The 22,679-nt window shown below is 38.1% G+C and overlaps 1 protein-coding gene across 1 annotated transcript; it reads right to left on the bottom strand.

Moving 5' to 3' along the window:
• Nucleotides 1–20,850: 20,850 nt before the first annotated feature.
• On the bottom strand, nt 20,851–22,439 carry LOC142174518 (zinc finger BED domain-containing protein RICESLEEPER 2-like). Its single transcript, XM_075240327.1, has 2 exons — nt 22,324–22,439; nt 20,851–21,790 (listed from the first exon to the last, which is right to left on the bottom strand). The coding sequence occupies exons 1-2, from the start codon at nt 22,437–22,439 to the stop codon at nt 20,851–20,853; spliced, it is 1,056 nt and encodes a 351-aa protein (XP_075096428.1).
• Between the last annotated feature and the right edge of the window lie 240 nt (nt 22,440–22,679).

The raw sequence follows: 22,679 nt of genomic DNA, 5'->3' as shown, positions 1-22,679 counted from the left end.
CCGAGCTTTTGGTACCAGAAAACTGTACGGGCAGGGGATTTTTGAAGATGATGGGGCTAAAAAAGAATGTCGACCTAGTTTTCTTGAAGGATTCCTACATACCTTTCGAATATCTATACGAGAGGTATGGCCATAGCAAGTCTTTCCACACTTACCATGATGAGATCACCCTCACTTCACTGGGTCACATCCACCGTAGAGTGTTCGTGTTCATTGTGTGCTTTCTAGGCCTAATAGTGTTCCCAATGAATAAAGGAAGAATCCACACTAGGTTGGCCATGGTCGCCAAGACTCTGATGGAAGGGATTAATGAGCAGACATATACCATACTCCCCATGATCATAGCCGACATCTACAGGGCCCTGGAGCGCTGTCAAAGAGGGGTCAAGCATTTCGAGGGTTGTAATTTATTTCTGCAGTTATAGTTGTTGGAGAATTTACAAAAGGGTCGCTATCATGAAGAATTTCCGCGAAGGGATTGGAATGACCACATTGCCTTCCATTAGCCTAAGTAAATGACCTACATTCCAGACAGATTTGCTCAGCCGAAGAGTGCCAGTGAATGGGTAGAGTTCTTCAACAATCTGACCGAGGGATAGGTGTAGTGGATGGTTGAATGGTTCCTAATAGACGAGTTTATTATCAGGTCCAGGGATACTACGCACTTGGTATTGATCGGGTTGAGAGGGATATATCCATATGTCCCTATGCGAGTTATGAGGCAAGCAGGCAGAAAACAGGTTGTACCAAGGGTCGTCAAGATGAGTCATTTCAGGGTGGATTTCCAAGACGACGACATCCCTTACAAGTGCCAAGCTCAGCACATGTGGCACTTCAAAATCATTGTGGATCAAAGCACTGTTGAGCCAGACAGATATCACGCGGGGTGCGAGCCTCTCTACCGGCATGATTGGAAGACAATCTGAAAGGAATGGTGACACCGGGGACTGGTTGAGGGAACATAATCATAGATGAGGAAGATGAAGCCCAAGTTAAATACAACAGGCTATGCAAGAGGGTCCACGACTTTGAGAATGAGCATCGGGAAATACATAAGAGGAACATGAGGTTGATCGAGGAATGGAAAGAGATGGCAATCACTTCCAACAAGAAACTGGAATATTTGGAGCGAGGAATAGTGGAGCTGGAGGGCAAAGTCATAAAGAGGATTGAAAACTACTAGAATGCTGATGGAGCTGAGGGAGGACATCTAGCCAGAGCCTACTTGCTGTTGGGACTACACGAGCTGGGAGATCTGTTTGATGGAGTCCGAAAGATCAAATTTGGGGAAGGTCCTTATAGGACCAAATATATTATATTTACTTGCTTTTCCTCAAATGTAATAAGGCCAAGTGCCAATAGCGACTTGTTTTATTATTATGTTAGTATCGTTTTTGGATCCGTCTACTTTTATATTATGAATGAAGCATTTATTGGCATTTAAAATTCTCCAAATTTATTTGTCGCTGGGACAACCTCGGGCACAATGAGGCTCATAAATTAGGATACGAGTTTATATTTCGCAATATGTGTTTAAATACAGCAAACATTTCAGAATCCTCACTAACTTATTACCTTTTGTTTTCTTGCCTATTTTTATTATTATTCCCATCCCCTTAGGTTGGTTCGCTCATACTGGCCTCATCAGCATATCATACTAGATCTAGAGGCCCTCCTCCTCCTCCAAGCAACACAAAAAGTAGAGGGAAAGAAAAGATGGACGACTTAAGTGGGATCCGAAAGGAAAATGTTGAGAACGTAGAGACTTCCGACGACCGCAGTACTCCGGCCCCGAATGACCTGGTTTTGAGACCGGAAATCATAAATTCTCTAATATTATCAAGCTCGGTGAAAGGATCAAGGAAGGAATCAAGGGCGAGATGGTAATGAATTTCGAGGCACTGCAAGCCACGAATAAGGCACTCCAATCAGGTGACATATCAAAGAAGAGAGATGTTGGGGCAGTAATGATGGCCCAGGGCCTAAAAACCCCACTCACATATCAAACACCACCACCCATATACCCAGCGTCACCACCTACATATCATCCTTTATCTCCCAAATATTCCCAACCAGCCACTATCCATCACACCTATAATTCCCAACCATCCACTTCCAATCACCACCAACTCGCCAAAATTATCCAAGACCAAGACCCAATTTCGACCGCAAGCCACCTAGACAATACACCAACATTGCTGAGCCCATCGACCAATTGTATGAAAGGTTAAAGGCTGCAAGTTACGTCACTCATGTTCCTGCTGTGGCACTAAAAAATCCATCCCAATGGGTCAATCCGAACAAAACCTATGCAAACCACTCCGGTATGAAAGGGCACACCACTGTTGAGTACCAAACATTAAAGGATAAAATCCAGACACTCATTGACAACAATGTCATACAAGCAAAAGAAGTTGCACCTAATGTCCACAACAATCCCCTCCCTGATCATAGAGGTGATGGCGTACATGTTATAGAAACAAATGAGGAATGGGACCATGAGGGGTCAATCGGGCTTATCTGAGAAGGCGATGATGGTGAGATTGCAGTCACACTTACTCCTATTGTAGTTCAAACTCAGGCACCTATTGATGTTGAGGTAACTGCATCAGTTCCATTCGAGGTAGAAGTAGCTCCGCCCGCAGCCACCTCTGCTCCATTTGGAGTAGAAGTGGTCACACCTTTTATTGTGACGGTGTCAACCCCACCCCCATTCAACTTAAAAGCAATACCCTGGGATTATGTTGCCGAGGCTCAGCAAAAAGGGAAGACTAAGATTGAGGAATCTGACGCCGCACAAGGAATGACTAGAACTGGAAGAGTCTACACACCTGAATACCTAGTAGGTTCAAGTAAGGATGCCACTGCTAGGCAGCCTGTCATTAAGACCGGGCCGGATGACATGTGGAGGAAAGTACAAGAGAAAGAGTATTTTGTTGTTGACCATCTGAACAAAGTCCCTGCTCAAATATCTATCCTGTCACTATTACAGAAATCGGAGGCACACAAGAACGCCTTGATGAATGTACTAAGCGAGGCTTATGTACCCAATAATATCACTGGCGGAGAAATGGCCAACATGATTGGTCAGGTGTTGGCGAGCCATAAGATTATCTTCCATGAAGATGAGTTGCCGCCCGAAGGTCTGAATCACAATCGAGCATTGCATATTACGATACAATTTGAAGAGAAGTTCATTTCCAGGGTCCTAGTTGATGGAGGTTCGAGTCTAAATATTTGTCCGTTGGATACCCTGAAAAGGTTGGACAAAGGTTTCCATGAAATACGGATAGGCAGCATAAATGTGAAGGCTTTCGATGGGTCCCAAATGGCCACACTCGGGTAAATCAACCTTTTCTTACAGATAGGACCAACTTGGTTCGACGTTGAATTCCAAGTGCTTGACATACCATCTTCATATAATCTTTTGTTGGGCCGCCCATGAATCTATTTCACTGGAGCCATACCCTCCACACTACATCAAGCTATAAAATTCGAATAGAACTGTCAGGAGGTAATCATTCATGGAGATAGGACTAACCCCATCTACACTAGTCAAATCATCCCGACCGTTGGACATAGGAGAAGGCTAGGAGGGGAAACTATCATCATATTGAACGGGTTAATGTTGTCGAGAAGGATAAGTGGTGGAGTAACAAAATAGAAAGCATACTAGCATGGTCCAGATATGAACCCGGCAAAGAGTTGGGAAAGAACCTCCAGGGTATCACCAAGCCGATACAGCTGAAAAATCATGGTACCACCTTTGAGCTCAGATACTAGCATACATGGCAAGAGTACAGGGAGTGATCGCCTCCATGGTGTGGACCATATTACCCTCTTGAGCAACTGGTACCCCATTTGGAATAAGCTTTCCATTAGACAGACACAATATGGGGAACTGCAAAAGAAGAAGCACTAGCTGGACTGAAGGATCTGTTTTTGGAAGACGAGGACATGGATTGTTGTGCCATAATTGAGGAGGAGGAGGAAGAAGGCCTCACCATTCAGACTGCGGCAAAGGGAGCTGTTCTTAGAAACTGGACCGCCACACCATCCCGAGCCTGCCGAGTCCCTAGGTAGTTTGGTAGAATTTATAGCCATTTTAGACATTTAAAATTTCTAGTAATTTTGTTTTAATATTTCTTTGTTTCAAAATAAATGCTCGATCCACTGAGCCAAGCTTTGTTTGAACAATTTACTCAGTTTTAATCAAATGCATTTGTCCTTTATCATTATTCATTATTATTTTTATACTTTTCCCTTCTACAGTGTTATTATTACTTTTCCTGATGAACCAGTGAATGTGACATGTAATGAGGCAACACAGCATGAGAATAGTGACTCAAAGAAAGAAGATGAGATACCCGAGGAAATTGTCAGAGAAGTTGAGAATTTTGAGAACAAGCTTAAATCCAACTTGGATGAAACAGAAGTAGTTAATTTGGGAGACGCCGAGACCATCAAAGAGACCCGCATCAACATTCACTTGTCGCCAACAAAGAAGGAAGAATACATCCATTTTCTAAAGGAATATGAGGATATATTCGCATGGTCGTATGACGATATGACCAGTTTGAGCACAACTATAGTAGCTCACAAGTGCCTATCAATCCCCTGTGTCCGCTGGTCAAGCAGAAACTCAGAAAATTCAAAACCATACATGAGTTTGAAAATCAAGGAGGAAATTACCAAATAAATCAAAGCCAAGGTTCTCAGGGTGGTTGAGTACCCAACATGGTTAGCTAACATTGTGCCAGTTCCGAAGAAAGACAGAAAGGTCAGGGTATGTGTTGATTATAGAGATTTAAACAGAGCAAGTCCTAAGGACGATTTTCCACTGCCAAATATACACATCCTATTCGATAACTGTGCCAAGCATGAACTCCAATCCTTTGAAGATTGCTTCGCAGGTTATCACCAGATCTGGATGGATGAAGAAGATGTAGAGAAGAAAGCTTTTATTACGCATTGGGGTGTATACTGTTACAAGACGATGCCATTCGGTCTGAAGAATGCTGGGGCCACTTACATGAGAGCCATACCAACCATTTTCCATGATATGATACACAAAGAAATAGAGGTGTATGTGGACGACGTCATTATCAAATCCAAGAGGGCCACATATCACATAGCAGACTTGAGGAAATCAACAGGCTCATGAGGTACAATTTGAAGTTGAACCCCGCAAAGTGTGCATTCGGGGTTCCCACAGGAAAGTTATTGGGATTCATTGTCAGTCGTCAAGGGATCGAGCTAGATCTGACTAAAGTCAAAGTTATTCAGGAGTTACCACCACCTAAAAGCAAAAAAGGACGTGATGAGCTTCCTGGGACGGCTCAACTACATTAGTTAATTCATAACACAATCCATAGTAATATGTGAACCCATCTTCAAGATGCTGAGGAAGGATGCCGAGACAAGTTGGACCGAGGATTGTCAGAAAGCTTTTGACAAGATTAAGGAATACCTGTCCACACCGCCAGTTCTAGTCCCGCCTGAACCAGGACGACCTTTGCTAATTTATCTATTCGTGTTATATGGAGCCTTCGGATGCATTTTAGGACAACATGATGAGACAGGAAGAAAGGAGCAAGCCATATATTACCTGAGTAAGAAATTCACACCTTATGAAGCACAATATTCTCTGCTTGACCGCACTTGCTGTGCTTTGACCTGGACAGCCCAGAAATTGAGGCAGTATTTCTTTGCCTACACTACATACCTCATATCTAGGATGGATCCTTTAAAGTACATATTTCAAAAGCCCATGCCTACTGGGAAGTTGGCTAAATGGCAGATACTACTAAGTGAGTTCGACATCATCTATTTAACTCAAAAGGCAGTCAAGGGACAAACATTGGCAGATCACCTCACTGAAAATCCGATGGGAGGAGAATACGAACCCTTGAAAATGTATTTAGCTGATGAAAAAGTATCATTCATAGGAGAAGACATTATTGAAGCATATGACGGTTGGAGGATGTTCTTTGATGGAGCCGTAAATTTCAAAGGAGTAGGCATTGGAGCAGTTTTGGTGTCAAAAACGGGTCAGCATTATCCTGTATCTACTAAACTCAGATTTCCCTGCACCAACAACATGGCAGAGTACGAAGCTTGTATACTAGGGCTCAACATGGCAATTAATATGGACATTCAGGAATTGTTGGTGATAGGTGATTCAGATTTGCTTGTGCACTAGGTACAAGGAGAGTGGGCCACAAAGAATTCCAAGATATTGCCATATTTGCACCATGTGCAGGAATTGAGAAAGAGGTTCACAAAGATAGAATTCCTACATGTGCCCAGAATTCAGAATGAGTTTGCCGACGCATTAGCCACTTTGTCATCCATGATACAACATTCAGATAAGAACTATATTGATCCCATCCTGGTGAGGATCCATAATCAGCCGGCATATTGTGCTCATGTCGAGGAAGAAGCAGATGGAAAGACTTGGTTCCATGACATCACGGAGTACTTATCAAAAAGGAATATACCCGGAGCATGCAAATCACATTCAGAAACGCACACTCCGGAGATTGTCAAATCACTTCTTCCATAGTGGAGGAAACTTGTATAGAAGAACCCCAGATTTGGGTTTACTAAAGTGTGTCGATGCAAAGGAAGCTGCTAAGCTACTTGAGGATGTCCATGCTGGGACATGTCGTCCGCATATGAATGGTTTTGTTCTGGCTAAGAAGATACTTAGGCAGGTTACTTTTGGATGACCATGGAGACGGATTGTATTCAGTATGTCCGCAAATGCTTTCAATGTCAAGTGCATGCGAACATGATAAAAGTGCCGCCAAATGAGCTCAATGCAACGAGCTCACCTTGGCCATTCGCCGCCTGGGGAATGGATGTTACCGGTCCGATTGAGTCCGCTACTTCGAACGGACACCGATTTATTCTAGTAGCCATTGATTACTTTACAAAATGGGTAGAAGCTGCATCTTACAAAGATGTAACCAAGAAAGTCGTCGCAAATTTTGTCAAGGATCGTATTGTCTGCCGATTCAGAGTTCCTGAGTCCATTATTACTAACAATGCCACCAACCTCAACAGTGATCTGATGAAATCTATATGTGAAACTTTCAAAATCAATCACAAGAATTCCACCGCCTACAGACCTTAGATGAATGGAGCTGTAGAAGCCGCCAACAAAAACATTAAGAAGATACTAAGGAAAATGGTGGAAAATCACAAGCAGTAGAATGAGAAGTTACCCTTTGCTCTGTTAGGGTACCGCACCACAGTTCGCACGTCAACCGCGGCAACCCCTGCATGCTAGTTTATGGTGCCGAGGTTGTCATCCTAGACGAGGTAGAGATTCCTTCTTTAAGAGTCATACATGAAGCTGAACTCATCGATGCGGAATGGATAAGGAGCCACTATGAACAATTGGCCCTTAGCGATGGAAAGAGGATGAATGCAGTATGTCATGATCAACTTTACCAGAACAGAATGTCTAGAGCTTTCAACAAAAGAGTTAGACCAAGACAGTTCGCACCAGGGCAGCTGGTATTGAAGAAAATCTTCCCGCATCAAGACGAAGCCAAAGGAAAATTCTCTCCCAACTGGCAAGGTCCGTACATGGTTCACAGGGTCCTGACAGGAAGAGCACTCATACTTGCAGAGATGGATGGAGAAATCTGGCCAAAACTAATCAATTCAGACGCAATCAAGAGATACTATGCCTAGATTATTTCACATTTCTTTTCTGATGTAATTGAACTACGCTTGACCTAATTCCCGTTTAAGAGGGGATATATAGGCAACCTTATGGGTTCGGTCATATCATAATAAAATTTTTATTTCCCCCAAAATTAGAAACTAGGGCAGAATTTTGAGGAGGGTCCTCAAAATTTTGGAACAAGTCCAGTCAGCGCCATCACATGTTAGGAAGTCAATCATTAGTCAACAACTGGGGCAGAATTTTGAGATAAATTCTCAAAATTCCGAAGACGATTCAGCAGGGTCCACCATCCGCAAATAGTTAAAAATCATCTACCAAACTGGGGCAGAATTTTGAGGAGGACCCTCAAAATTCCAACAAAAGAGAGCTGCAATGCCTTTGAAATGTGTCACAGTCGCTAGTTCATCAAAAATTACTTGATATATCAATACGCTTCCAAAACGATTCTATTTTATCAATGAATGCATATTTTTCAAAAATTCTATTTTTTCATAATGGCCAGGTGCTACCTAGGGGAACTCGAAGGGGGCTTCCAGAGCGGAGCAGAGCAAGGCCGGCAGACGAAACAAGAACCAACCTCCCCTCATAAACTTACGATTTTTCTTTGAACGCATGCACATTTGACGTAACGGTAGAATTCACGAAACATGTATACACAAAGCAAATTCACCATCCATCCAGCCATCAGACACTGAATATATTCCATCTAAGACATACCCTACCCTTATCTTCTATTCGCTCTTTGCATGAGTCTAATCTCTGACTCCATGCTTGCATGAGTCTAATCCCTAACTCCATATTTGCACAAGGCTAAGCACTGCCTTCTCTTTGCATGAGGTTAAGCTCTACCTCCATATTTTCATAAGGCTAAGCATTGCCTTCTCTTTGTATGAGACTAAGCTCTGTCTCCAATCTTGCATGAGTCTAATCCCTGACTCCATATTTGCATGAGTCTAATCCTGAGCTCCATATTTGCATCCCTGTTCCCCCCACATTTGCATAAGGCTAATCTTTGCCTCCATAGTTGCATGAGTCTAATCCCAGGCTCCATATTTGCATAAGGTTAACTCCTGCCTCCCTTTTGCATGAGTCTAATCCTTGACTTCATACTTGCATGAGTCTAAGCCCTAACTCCATATTTGCATGAAACTAATCCTTACCTCCATATTTGCATGAGTCTAGTCCTTGACTCCATATTTGCACGAGGATAATACTTGCCTCCCCATTTGCATAAGGCTAATCTTTGACTCCCCACTTACACGGGACTAAGCACTGTCCCTTCTTTGCACAGATATTGCTCTATTTCTACTACTATCTATTTGCTTTTCAATCGGGCTAAGCTCTACCCTCCATTTCACATGACTAAGCCCTGTCTTCTTACATCATATTATTGCGTCTCATGGGCTGAAATATTGCCAAGTTGTCCAAAGGTATCATAGTCTAAAGGCACCATCCTCATAGCCGGAAGACACCATGCCATGGCCTGAGGATCTCTCAAATTTGCATATCATTATTCAAAGGCGTCATGGTTCGGAGGCACCATTTTCATGGCCCAAGAACATCATTTCATGGCCTGCGAATGCCTCATTAAACTATTCATGGCCAAGGACATCATCTTTAACCGTCCGAACACAACTTTCATGGTCTAAAGGGAATCTGCATCATGTTTATGTTTTCGCAAATACGTTTGTAGCATCTTTAATCTGCAGGTAACCAGTAAGCAACCGCTATCCTAGTAGGAGAAATCTCGCTTCAATTCCCTCCAACCGTTCCGAGCCTTAACCGCTCACCATATCTGCAGGCAACTAGTAAGCAACCGAGCGGGAACGACCTCTCTCCAGTTCCTTCAACTGTTTCGAGCTTTAACCTCTCACCATAACTACTTTGTCACCTTGTGTCCGTTCTTGTAATGATTCCAAAGCATCCCGCCGGTCAAAATTGACCATCATTTCTTTATCCGAAAACTCTTTTCATCCTTCCCGGGTAAAGAGGGGCAGCTGTTGATACCCATTTTTCCCTATATATTTTTAGTATGCATAAATACTTTCAAAATAGCATATATATGCATATATGAGCATGCACAAGGTTTTTATAATTTTTCTATAATTTTTAAAGATAATTTTTTCATAATTATAAGAATTTAAATTGATTTATTTTCTCCGCTTTTTATTCATAAAATCCCCAATATTTATTTCCCAAATTATGTTTATAATTATTTGTTCATTTAATCTCTATACGTATGCCAAAATATGGTTGATATATTTTTATGCATTTTTTTAAATTGCATTTGGTATTTTTCAAGCTAAATTGCATATAATTGCAATATTATTCCTTTTTAATGTATAATTACATTTTATGTGCGTAAAATTGATCCCTATATTTTTAAAGTGATAATTACATATTTTAAATTATTTTGGTATAAAAAATTATTTTCAGAAAACTACTTATTATTTATCATAAATTAAAATAGGGAAAAATAGCTATTTAAATTATAGCCAGATTTGACTTTCAATTGTATCCCAAATTGAACCCACTCCCCAGCCCAATTTCCTACCCAATTAACCCGAACCAAATCCTATAAACACCTACCCAAACCCGAAACCCATCTACCCGGTCAAATCTTGATCGTTAATCTCCTAGATCAACGGTCCAAACGAGCCCTTTCATTTTTTAATTCAAAAGACCACCTAACCCTACCCCATTTCCAAACCCCCGCCACCTTTAGATTCTCTCGTCTCCTCTCTTCTCTCAACCAAACCATAATCCCTCTTCAACCGCCGCCTCCTTCTCCGGTCTTCTCCGGTGACCACCTTTCAACCCCAAGCCTCCAATGGTTCCTCCATCGCCTTGCTCATCATCTCTGAGGCCTTCAAGAGCCTTGGGACCTACCGACTTGAATTTAGGGTTGCTATTTTGGTTGTTTATGGCTTTTCCGGTGTGATTTTGTGCAAAATCACAACATATTTATTACGATCTATGAAGTTCTAAGCATGTTCTTCTATCTCTACTTGGGTTTCCTTTCAAACCCTAATTTTCATTCGTATCTCTTAGATCTTGTCCATTTTAAATGATTTAAGCCTATTCCTTTATGTTCTACACTGTTCTCAAACCTCCTTTGAAAAATCATCAACTTTAAGCTATTTTAGTTTCTCTTAAAAAATTAAGGTTTTTTTGGGAACTTCGTCTACACTTTGTTTAAACTAATTCTTTATGTTTGAAACTTCTATCCTTGCATATCTTGACTGATTCTATGTTCTTACTGCTTTTTCAACTCGCTTATATTAGAAGCCCTAATTGTTTTTAAATCTTCTTTGTTTGGTTCTGTGTGTTAGCATGACTACTCGATTCTTGTTAAGTTTCTATGGTTACCGTGCTTTGAATAGGTTTTACTGAGTCCTTAGGCTACTTATATCACCTCTATGTGATTGTATTCATCTTGATTGTTCAAGACTCGCCTCTTTCTGTCGATATTGCTGACCTTGCCTGTTTGCTACGTTTGTTTGTTCTTCTCTATTTTATATGTTGAAGTATAGAATCATAACTCCCTCTTTATTGACTCTGGTTTCTTTATTTGATGGTTTGATTGAAATATTTTCTTTTAAAACCCTAAAATTCTACCTCGTCTATTTAAATTGACTGATCCCCCTACCTTATTTGTTGTGGTACTTTATTCTTACTGAATCATTTCCTTAATTGGAGTTTTCTGAACTTAGTCCTAATTGACTACCCTATGCTTGCTTAACTTTGATTCTTTCCTTATTAGTCATGTACTGATTTTTCTTGCCTTATATGCTACTGGTTCTTATAGTTTGATTAATTCCCTTAACTTAAGGAGTACTTACCTTAATTTTCTGACTGACTGATTCTGAGTTTCTCAATTACTATGCTACTATGATTCTTACCTTATTTGCTACCTGCTTTCAAACTATAAATACTCTAGTCTTTCATTAGCACAAGACACGAACACTGGGGTTCGAAACTATCTCTCATACTTAAAAATCTCTGCCCTCTCTCTTGTGCCACTTGTTACTGTTCTAAGTTAGCGGGCTGCAAGTCAAGGCTAACCATTTAGCTCTCTTGTTCTTTCATTCTGCTTGCTCCTCTTCACTGGTATGTCCTAGTTTCAATTCAAAGTTCCAACAACAATATGATTTTCTTATTGTTTCAGTTCATCTTATTTCTAGTTTGCTTCTATTTATGGTTTTCTTGTGAAACTTGTAGTTAAGGGTTATATTATTAGCATGATATCATGTCTTCCCCTCCTCCTTGAGATCAGTATGTTTCCCCTTCTATTTGTTTCTGCATGTCTACACTAGTCATCTCTTTCTTGTTATATGTTTACCACCATGGATCTCCCAAATCCCTATACCCTTGAATGTAAGTCTGTTCTTTATGTTTGATTCTGTGATTATGTCTAGTTAGCTACTTCTGTGTATGACTATTAATTCCTAGGTCTTTGCTTAACTATGTGTGTCCTATGTATTCCCAAACCCCCCGGTACCCCTGTTTGTGACTGCCAAACCTGCTTTGATGCTATGACTCATGGCTGTGTATGAACCTATCCTAAGGTGTTTGGAATTTGCTAACTACTCCAATCTCTTTCTTCAAACAATCTCTGCTTCTTTGCTAAATTACTTTCAAAAAACTTTTGTTAAATTAGTTTCTTACTAAAGCCTTTCAACTTGTGTAAATCACTTTCACTCTACTCTTAGTCAATAAGTTCTGCCCCCTCCATTATGTGTACTGCCTTGGGATCCCCTTGAGAACCCTCTAAACTTTGGCATACTGAGGCTCCCTATAGAATAGCTTCTTGATTTTCTATTTTTACTTATATAATTCATTCATTGGCCTGTAATAATTTGTCAACAGATGTTGGGGCATTTAGTAAAAAAGGGTAGGTAGATGCATACTTTATGGGGTGATATGGCTAGAATTCCTGCTCCTAGGACCTTACTTTTAAAGTCTGTTTGCTCTACTAAATAGAAAACATTCTCATAGGACTCTACTCTTTAATCTAATTGCTTTGCCTAATAGAGATCATGTCCATAGGACTTCACTTTTAAGTTTGTTTGCACATCAAGTAGAAACCATGTCTATAAGGTTTTTACATCCCGCCATGTTTAGAAACAATGCTTATAGGTTCCAAATAATCATATCCTAAAATCAGATTAACTTATATATGCCATGCCTATAAGACATAATTTAGATTCTGGTACAATGAGTATTTATGTATGTTTCCATGCCTGCAAATCGTTAAAATCAATGTTATGCTTAGATATCATGCCTATAGGGAGCCTTACTCGCAATTCTGTCTGTTAATCTAATTTAGTCTAAATAGATCTACTTGATTATTCCTAGTTCATTTCTAAATTGGTCTTATTAAGTAATATGCATTTTTTGAAACAAGTTCTTTCAAACTGCCTCAATCTCATTAGATATCATGCCTATAGGTATTAAAGAAGTCTATTTCAAAACCTTTTTTTGTTTCTGCATTAATACGGACATCAGTACTTCGCGTGTTGGCAAGCCCTTAGGGCATTTTCAAAACTGCATTTTCTGAAACTGTCTCTATTGCTTAATGTTTTCTGATCCTAACAGGCTTTTCTTTTAAAAAGAGTCCATAGTCAACTACTAGGGTATAACTTCTGAGTCTAAAAAGAGGTTGTCTGTTTCTGCATATTCACTTAGATATCCTGCTTTAGGACATTGTCTAATAAAAGACCTTATCTGTGCTTGAATCGTGCTGCTTATGTGTTCGTTTGAGGAGGAAACTCTGAGCCTCCTAATTGTTCCCTTTATGTGTTGAAAGTCCTAAATGGTTTTGACTGTCGCCTTAGAATTTTCGACTTTTAAAACCTTAGGGGTACGTCTAGAACCACCTATAGGTAGAGGTCCTAATTCCATCCAGGACCATAAAGAAGGGACGGGTAGCAGCACGCAATAGGAATCATTGACCAAACACTCGCTTTGCATGACCAATAAGGGGATATGATGACTACGCATTAATGTCACGTGTAGCCCCTCATTGAGGATTGTTTACTGGACATTGCGTGGGGTGATCCTATAGGATAACCAACCTAGGATCCCTCTTTCCCAAATCCTTTCTTTATTTAAACCTTTATTTTACAACTTCTTCAATCCTTTATCTTACTACTTGAGTTATCCATTATGCTTTACTTGCAACTTATTTGATTCAACTGTTTAGTTGTAATGGACTAATTTGTGAATATAAGTTCGACCGGGACCCACAGTTGTGGAACAAGAGGGGTGCCTAACACCTTCCCCTCGAGGTTACTTCGAGCCCTTACCCTAATCACTGGTAATGCAAACCAACCCAAGAGTTAATCTCTCTAGGCGCCCTAACGCACCATAATCTGTTAGGTGGCAACTCTTCAAATACCCAATTCCCGAAAGGAAATGAGTCATTACACCCTGTGAATGTCGAAACCCGGACCTTTCCCTGTCAAAGAGGGAGGAAAAAGGGGGCTCGACAATAATATCAGGGAATGATGTACCTTGCATTTAAGATCAATTGGTAATGATATTATCATAGAGTGGTGTACCATGCATTTAAGCTCAACTCAACTAGGGAATGGTGTACCCTATGTTGGTAAGGATACTAGGGAGTGGTGTACCCTATGTCTAAAATATTATCAACTAGGGAATGGTGTACCTATGTTAGAAAATGCAGCTAAGGATTGGTGTACTCTATACTGGTAAGGAGACTAGGGAGTGGTGTACCCTATATCTAGTAATGATATCAGGGAGTGATGTACCGTGCATTTCAGCTCTATCAATAAAGACATCAGGGAGTGGTGTACCCTACATATACGATCAATTGGTAATGATATCAAATAACTTAACTAGGGAGTGGTGTACTCTATGTTGGAAAAATATAGCTAAGTATTGGTGTACCCTATACTGGTAAGGAGACTAGGGAGTGGTGTGCCTTATGTCTAAAATATCATCAACTAGGGAATAGTGTACCCTAAATTAGAAGATGCAACCAGGGATTGATATACCTTATAGTGGTAAGGAGACTCAAGAGTGGTGTACCTTATGTCTAGGAATGATATCAGGGAGTGATGTACCTTGCATTTCAGCTCTATCAATAAAGATATCAGCGAGTAATGTAACCTACATTTAAGATCAATTGGTAATGATATCAGGGAGTGGTGTACCCCCCATTTAAGCTCAACTCAACTAGAGGGTGGTGTACCGTATGTTAAAAAAATACAGCTAGGGATTGGTATACACTTGTTAGAAAAATACAGTTAGGGATTGGTGTACACTATATTGGTAAGGAGACTAGGAAGTGGTGTACCCTATGTCTAAAATATCATCGAATATGAAATGGTGTACCATACATTGAAAAATGTAGCTAGGGATTCGTGTACCTTATACTGGTAAGGAGACTAAGGAGTGGTGTACCCTATGTCTAGGAATGATATGAGGGAGTGGTGTACCCTGTGTTTCAGTTATATCAATAAAGATTTCAGGGAGTAGTGTACCCTCCACTTAAGATCAATCATGTCACAACTCAATTCTCACTATAGGTCGTGATGGCACACAACGTCGCCTTTAGGCAAGCCAATGGTAAACTACTAATTCAATTATTCATTTTATTATTTTTGAAGTCATAGGTTTGTTTAAGTAAAGAACTCAATGCATTTGAAATCATGAATACTTAAAATATCAGTAAGATATAAAATAAAAGATGACAATATCAAGCCGAATTCGAAACAACCACTAGAGTATCCCAAAAATCCGATGTCACAAGTGCATAAGAATTTACTAAGAAGTACAATAATAATAATACAACATCCGTCTGAAATATTAAATAGACATTATAAAGCAAATAAATAAGATGGAGACCGAGGGCTGCAATGCGTAGCGCAGAATATAGCTCACCATAAAGTCCCCTTAGCATCTGCTCCTACGCATCAAGATGACCAGAAAGGAACCTGTCAGATCCTGCACATTTAGTGTAGAAGTGTAGCATGAGTACGTAAATCAACGTGTACCCAGTAAGTATCTACCTAAACTCAGAGAAGTAGTGTCAAGGGGTCGACATCGATGTTGATACTCAATTTTGGCCTCATATTTTTATAAATATCATATATACTTTTAAAATATCATTCCTGCATCATCACCCATTTACAAGAGTCATATAAGTACTTTATGTAATTTTCCATAATTTTCAAGGCTTTAAAATTGATTTTCTTGCATTTAAATTACTCAAATATTTATTAATTACTCTTTCAAATTATTTTTCAATGACTTAATCATCCAAATTTATTGTTTACACCTGCATATATACTTTATAATATTTTTATCTTGTATAATTACATTTTCATTTTTGAACTACTTACGTAATTTTGCAACAATAGCCTATATTCTATACATAATTACATTATTTAAATAAAAATAGTATTTTATATTTTTATAACATTAAGCTATTATTTTCAATCTATTTTAAATAATTTTCGTGTATTTAATTATATAGCCCAATATAGGGCTAATTTCGGACCAAAACCTAGGCCCAAGCCAAATGACCCCTTTATCCCTAACCCGACCATGATCCAAATTTTAAACCGCCCCGCCTCCCCTTTAATCTCAGCCATTGATCTTGAATGATCAACGACCCATAATAAATCCCCCATTCTTCTTATATCCCCAAACCCAAACCCTAAAGACCCATTCTCCACTTCAGTCACCCCTAACTCCTCTCGAACAGTCCTCTCGTCTCTGAGAGAAACCCTAGCCTCCCCATTTGAATCCCAGTCCCAGTCCGAGATTACATGGAAATATTCCATATTTCCTTTCCTTTAATGCGCACACAACAGTTTTTAGCATCTGCTCAACGTTACAATGCCTTTGGTACTAAGTTATTTATGGTAGTTCATGAACAGGCGTTCGTTCAACTCCGATTCTATATTATCGCCATGTTCTTGACTTGGTACATTCATGGCCAGGTTATATCGGTCCGATTCAGTGAGATCTTTAATATTTTGGTTCTCCATCGTGAACTAGGTTTTGCCTGATTTTTCTCCTAATCCGATTCCAAATCGATTTTGCAAGCTATTATTTCCTTTAATTTGTTTGATTGTCCGTGTTTGTTATTTAAATTTTACTACTATATAAACCCTTTCCCTAATTCCCCAAGACAGACACTAATCACTATATTCTCACTCTCACTCGTCCTATACTATTCTGAAATTTAAGCTCTTGGCCGAATGAAAGACAAGGCCATTAGAATTTGATTACCCGACTTCTCTCAGAGCGAGCACTGCCCAGGGTTCATCCGAAACCCTTGGGAACTCAGACGCATTGAGATTTTGGGTTCTATTGTTCTTCATGCTACTGGCATTCGAGATATTGCTGAAATTGTTCTTTTGTCTACTTGCTTGTCTATTAGTAACAAGTAAGTACCTTTAGCCCTTGCAATTTCATTCTTTTTCTCTTGAGTTCCTATTTTGTATGTCTATATCCTTGAAACTTTTGTGAATCAACATGTTATTAATCGTATCCTTGTCTATTTTTATGTTATTCTTGAAGCTCCATGCTTCCCTAGTATCCGAACTTATCTAATTTTTAACTTTGACTAGCTCTGTCAAGCATGTTTTCCCCAATGTGTGTTCGAATACATTTTACCTGCTATTCTACTTGAATTTATCTCTACTTTATTCTGCATCCTTACGATAGACCAACTCATGTGTTCTAATGTATCTGATACTTTAATATGGCCAATTCCTAACTGTGATGACATCCATTTGCGAGTTTTAATATGTGTTCCATGCTTAGTTCAATCATGTGTTGTTCAATACCACTTATAGTCTATAAGGTGAAATGCAACATCCAACCTTTGTGTGGCAATCTACTCTTTGCCTATTGGGAATTCTGACCCTCACAAGTGTTACATGACTTTCATATTCACATGAATTTTGTAGTTTCATCTTCCATGAATCCTTGTAGCATCTTAGACCTCTTGAGCCTTTTTGAGTTGATTGTGATAAGTTTCTCACGTTTAAACCAATTGGGTATTTGTAAATCGATTTGGACTTTGCCTACTAGTCTGCCTGTTTTTTAAGAAGTCTTGTTTGATTACCAATTAGTCGTGGCCATGCTTTCTTTATATCTTATACTTGGTGCAATCATGTAAAAACTGCTAACTTTCCTTTGAACATGTTACATCTCGCATTTTCGTACGTTAATGTTTTGTCTTCAGTTAATTGACATAGACTCGGGGATGAGATTATCTTGAGGTTAACGTATTTATGCTATTTATAACAAGCGGTAAGTATGTTCCATGAAAGATAAAAGGTGCACGAATTAAATAAAATGAGTTTCGTTGAAGATTGTCGATTTGCGATGAAATACGGTCCAAGCTATAATACCCGATATTTATGGACTAGTACCATACAAGGTACCATATGACCGTAATAGTATGGTGTATTAAGTATATTAAATATTAAAAACAAGTAGTATTTTAAGTAATTTAAGATAATTCTTAATTATGCGGGCAATTGGTTAATTACCGAATAATGAGACATTACCTAATTACCTAATAATTAATAATTCCCACCCCACCCCACGTTGCAGTAAGCCACTACTAAAGCCTATTACTCTTAGTCATATTGGCTTAATGGCCATCTAAAGTAATAAGACACTTACTTGTAAGTAAGTGTAAGACACTATAGGTTTGGTTTCATAAGACATTATAAAGTTTGGTTTCTTCCTAAATTCACATTCAAGACAGTTTCAAACCAGACGCTCAAACTCCATCCAGCAAGCTTTCAACAAGATTCTTGCAACCAAACTATCCAACGAGAATTGCTAGAATCGTAGCAACGTAAAATTTTGCGATTCTAAAGGAGTACGGTGCAATCTTTTCCAAGAATATTATACGGATTTTTTCCTACTCCAGGTATGTTAAAGCTAAGTTCTTCTTTCTTTTGGCATGATCTATACGACATGAACGAAACGAAAAAATGCACAACTTCTATAAATGACTCTATTCATAGAAGTATTAGAGGTGCCTATGTTCTTGATTCTCCATGTGTCCTGTTATTCTTTCGTCTGTTCATGGGTCTCAGAAAATACGTAAGTTGATAAAGTTTACTTCATGATATCAATCAAAGGCAAAATGTTCTTGTGACACGAAAAATATAATTTTAGTATATTAATGTTAATCAAATGTCAACTTTGAACAGATTATTGTATAGTTATCGTAAAATCATTGGTCTAACATGTAAACATAAAGTTTACATACTACAAACTCTCATAGGAATAATATAAAGGATCTTACTTTTACTTTTTAAACTTAAATATAAAATTTACACGAGAGATACTTATTACTTATATATAGGGGTGGGCATCGGTCGGTTCGTTTTGGTTATAAATATTATCGGTTTTGTCTATCGGTTATCGGTTTTCAAATATCATAACCCTATAAGATATTGGTTATCGATTATAGGTTAAGCGGTTATCGATCATTATCGATTTACCTGATAAGATAAAACAACTAAAATAGTTTCGCAATGTATAAAACTGTTTCGCAATGTATAAAATAGTATAAAACTGTTTTGCTAAAACAGTTTTATAAGATTTTAAGAACTGTTTTGCTAAAACTTTTTTTAGAACTGTTCTATTTCACAAGAATTTAAATTTATTGCAACATTCAATAAAATAACTAGCCAAAGTTTCTATCTTTCATTCTTCAACCCCAAAAAATATAAACAAAAATCCCAATATCAGTCAGTGACGAAAAATATCAGTCATATTTTCACTTCGACACTTTTTACAAATACAAGGGATCTAAATGAATAACAAATATAAGTGACAGCCACGATGCACATGTTTGTGATGCAATTTTTGTAAATATCAAAAGAAAAAGTGAGAAGTTGAGTCACTACCCTTCGACTGCTTTGAAGACTGAACAACTTCATCAAATAGTTCTGCTAAACATAGAACTAATAGTTCTGCTAACAATAGAACAATAGAACAAAGTTCAACACTAATAGTTCAACACTTCAACTAATAGTTCAACACTACAAACAACCCAAAGTAATAGTTCAAACATATTAATAACAATACAAAGTAGTAGCAACCTTAAGATTAAAAAGTCCAAAGTCCAAACATAGTACTAATAGTTCAAATTCAAGTAAACAACACAAAACTACTCAATCCTTATAGGCTTCACCAAATTGCGCTCCAAACAATGCTCAATATGCCTCATTAAGGACTTAGTACTAGTTTCTCGTGCATTGTAACGTAAAATAAGATAACAATGAGTACATCTTACTTTCCACCATCTATCGTCACCTTCTTCAATCCTTTCATAGTGACTCCAAACATGTGAGATAGCTTTGAGACCACAAAGTCAAGGCATGGTTACACCTATTAAACATAAAAATAAATAAATAAGTCAAGTAATATTTGTAACCATACTATGTGTTATATAAGTTGAATAATTAACTTACTAAAGTTTTAACTCACAACTATCTAAGATTCTACACATCATCATCGCAGGGTTCGTTTTCAATATTGGCAAAATCTATGAGAATATATATTAAAAAGTCAAACAACAAAAATATTAAATAAACTATTTATAAAAATAATATACAATCAAACAAATTAAAATATTTCTACCTTGTTCTAGTTGCTCGAGAACATCTAAATCTTTCTCAACACTTACAGGTAATGGCTCACTCCGAAGCGTTGAAGGCACACTAGAACTTTCACCAATTTAGGAGTCAATGAACTCCTAAATGAATCAAGAATACGCCCTCCAGTGCTAAATGCACATTCGTATGCAACACTTGAAATAGGAATAGATAACACATCTCGAGCCATCTCAGCGAGAATGAGGAATCTAGGTGAGTTTACTTTCCACCAAAGCAATACATTAGAGTCTGCTATTTCATTTTCAATATCTTCTGTGATATATTTTTCCAATTCTGATTTAGAATCTGAACCTCCAATCCTAGCTTTATGTCTTTTTAATTCTTCAAAGAAAGAACCAAAAGCTCCTTCGCTTTGGACACTAATAGTATTCGCTAAAAGCGATGAAGTAGAAGTTTCCATTGTGTCCAATGAAGAGTTAGATAAACATGAAAAAAGACGACAACCTTTATCTTTTGAATGAGACTTTACATACTCATCAAACTTGAAGTCATGTATGTATGCACTGCCTTCGCGATAATTGGCTCTTTCTCTTCAAACATCTTCGCAAGTGCAAAACTAACAGAATCAAACTTGTACCGAGGATCCAAAACACATGAAATGAAAATCATGTTGTTCATTTTTTCTGGATCACCCAAATATTTATCAAATTTCTCCTTCATCTTCTTTTCCATTGAACCCAAAAGAACATCGTCATTCAATATCAATTGTATCAAGTAAACAACAACTTTACAAATTTCAAGAAAATGATGATTTGATGTAACATAAAGTGAGTTAGATACCTTTAAAGTGAGCTTATAAAAGATTTCAAGAAATTTTGTCAATTTCTTTACACCCTCCCAATCACTACTCAAAAGTGTACCTGCAGGACTTCCATCCACAATATCAACAAACTCAAGATGATGTGACAAGCCAATATCATGATCAACGTATTCTAAAATTGCACTTTCATATTCAATAGCCCTGTTCAACATCAAGTGTGTAGAATTCCACCTTGTAGGAACACCCAAACATAAAGATTTCCTAACTAGATTTCCTTTATCACAACATTCCTGAAACTTTTTCCACCTAGCAGGAGACTGCCTGATATATCTCACTGCTTGCCTAATATGTTCAATAGACACGATTGATTCTTTTATACAACCGTGAACAACAAGATTCATAATATGAGCCATACACCTCACGTGAAGGTGCTTACCATTCATGGAATTGGTCCCCCATTTAGTTAACTTCTTAGAAAGCTCCTTCACCGTCACATAATATGAACTCGCATTATCAACTGTGACAGTGAAAATCCTTTCTAACCCCCACTCTTTCAAACAATTAACAATACTATTTTCCATATCTTCACCCCTCTGACTAGAAATTGGACAAAAGTTGATACTTCTTTTATGCATTTTCCATTCACTATCAATTCAATGAACATTAATACACATATAATTTATTAGTTGTAAGGAAGTCCAAGAAGCACAGTGGTAAGGCAAACTCTCTGATCTTTAAAAAGCTTCACCACTTTACGTTTTTCCTCATTGAAAAGATCAAAACAGTCCCGAGTCACAGTTCTACTTGAAGGAATTCAAAAAAAAGGTTGTGCAACTTTCATTAAATTCATAAAACCTTCGTTTTCAACAAAGCTAAAAGGAAGTTCATCAACAATCACCATACGACACAAAGCCTTCCTACATTGTTCTTGATCAAATTTCTAAGGAACAACAACTACATCACCCTTATTACCCCCCGAAATAGGTTTAAAGGCTATTTTTGATTGACCTTTTGCAACATCTAAAGGCAGTTTTGTACAATTGGATATATGAGTAAAGAGAGATTTCATACCATTATCTTTTGAATCGGCAAAATATTCTCTTTTGCAATGTTTACAGACACCCTTTTGATTTCCTTTCGAATCAATAATTTGGTCAAAATGATCCTATGCAGGAGACCTCTTTTTTCTTTGTCTCCTTACTGTCGATTGAACTGATTGAGATTGTGCTGTTGCATTTGAATTAGAAGCTCCACTTTCACCAATCACCTTATCAATCATGATATTTTCAGCCATGCGTTTGTGTCACTGTGAGTTTGAATTTAAAAGAAATCAAGCAGCATATAGGGTCTTTGTAAATTGATATCTACTTTTTTACTCTAGTATAGAATTATGTATATAGATTAAAAAGTTTATTAGTTATGAAACAAAAATTTTACAACAACTGACACAAGATAACTTTGTAACAACTCAACAATTAAAGTACACGACAAATCTCACTTAAGCTTTTAAACAAACTAAGAAAAATCCAGAGCC

Source organism: Nicotiana tabacum, chromosome 20, assembly GCF_000715075.1.
Source record: "Nicotiana tabacum cultivar K326 chromosome 20, ASM71507v2, whole genome shotgun sequence".
In the NCBI taxonomy this organism is placed as follows: domain Eukaryota; kingdom Viridiplantae; phylum Streptophyta; class Magnoliopsida; order Solanales; family Solanaceae; genus Nicotiana; species Nicotiana tabacum.
This window is presented reverse-complemented; position numbering and strand designations above follow the sequence as displayed.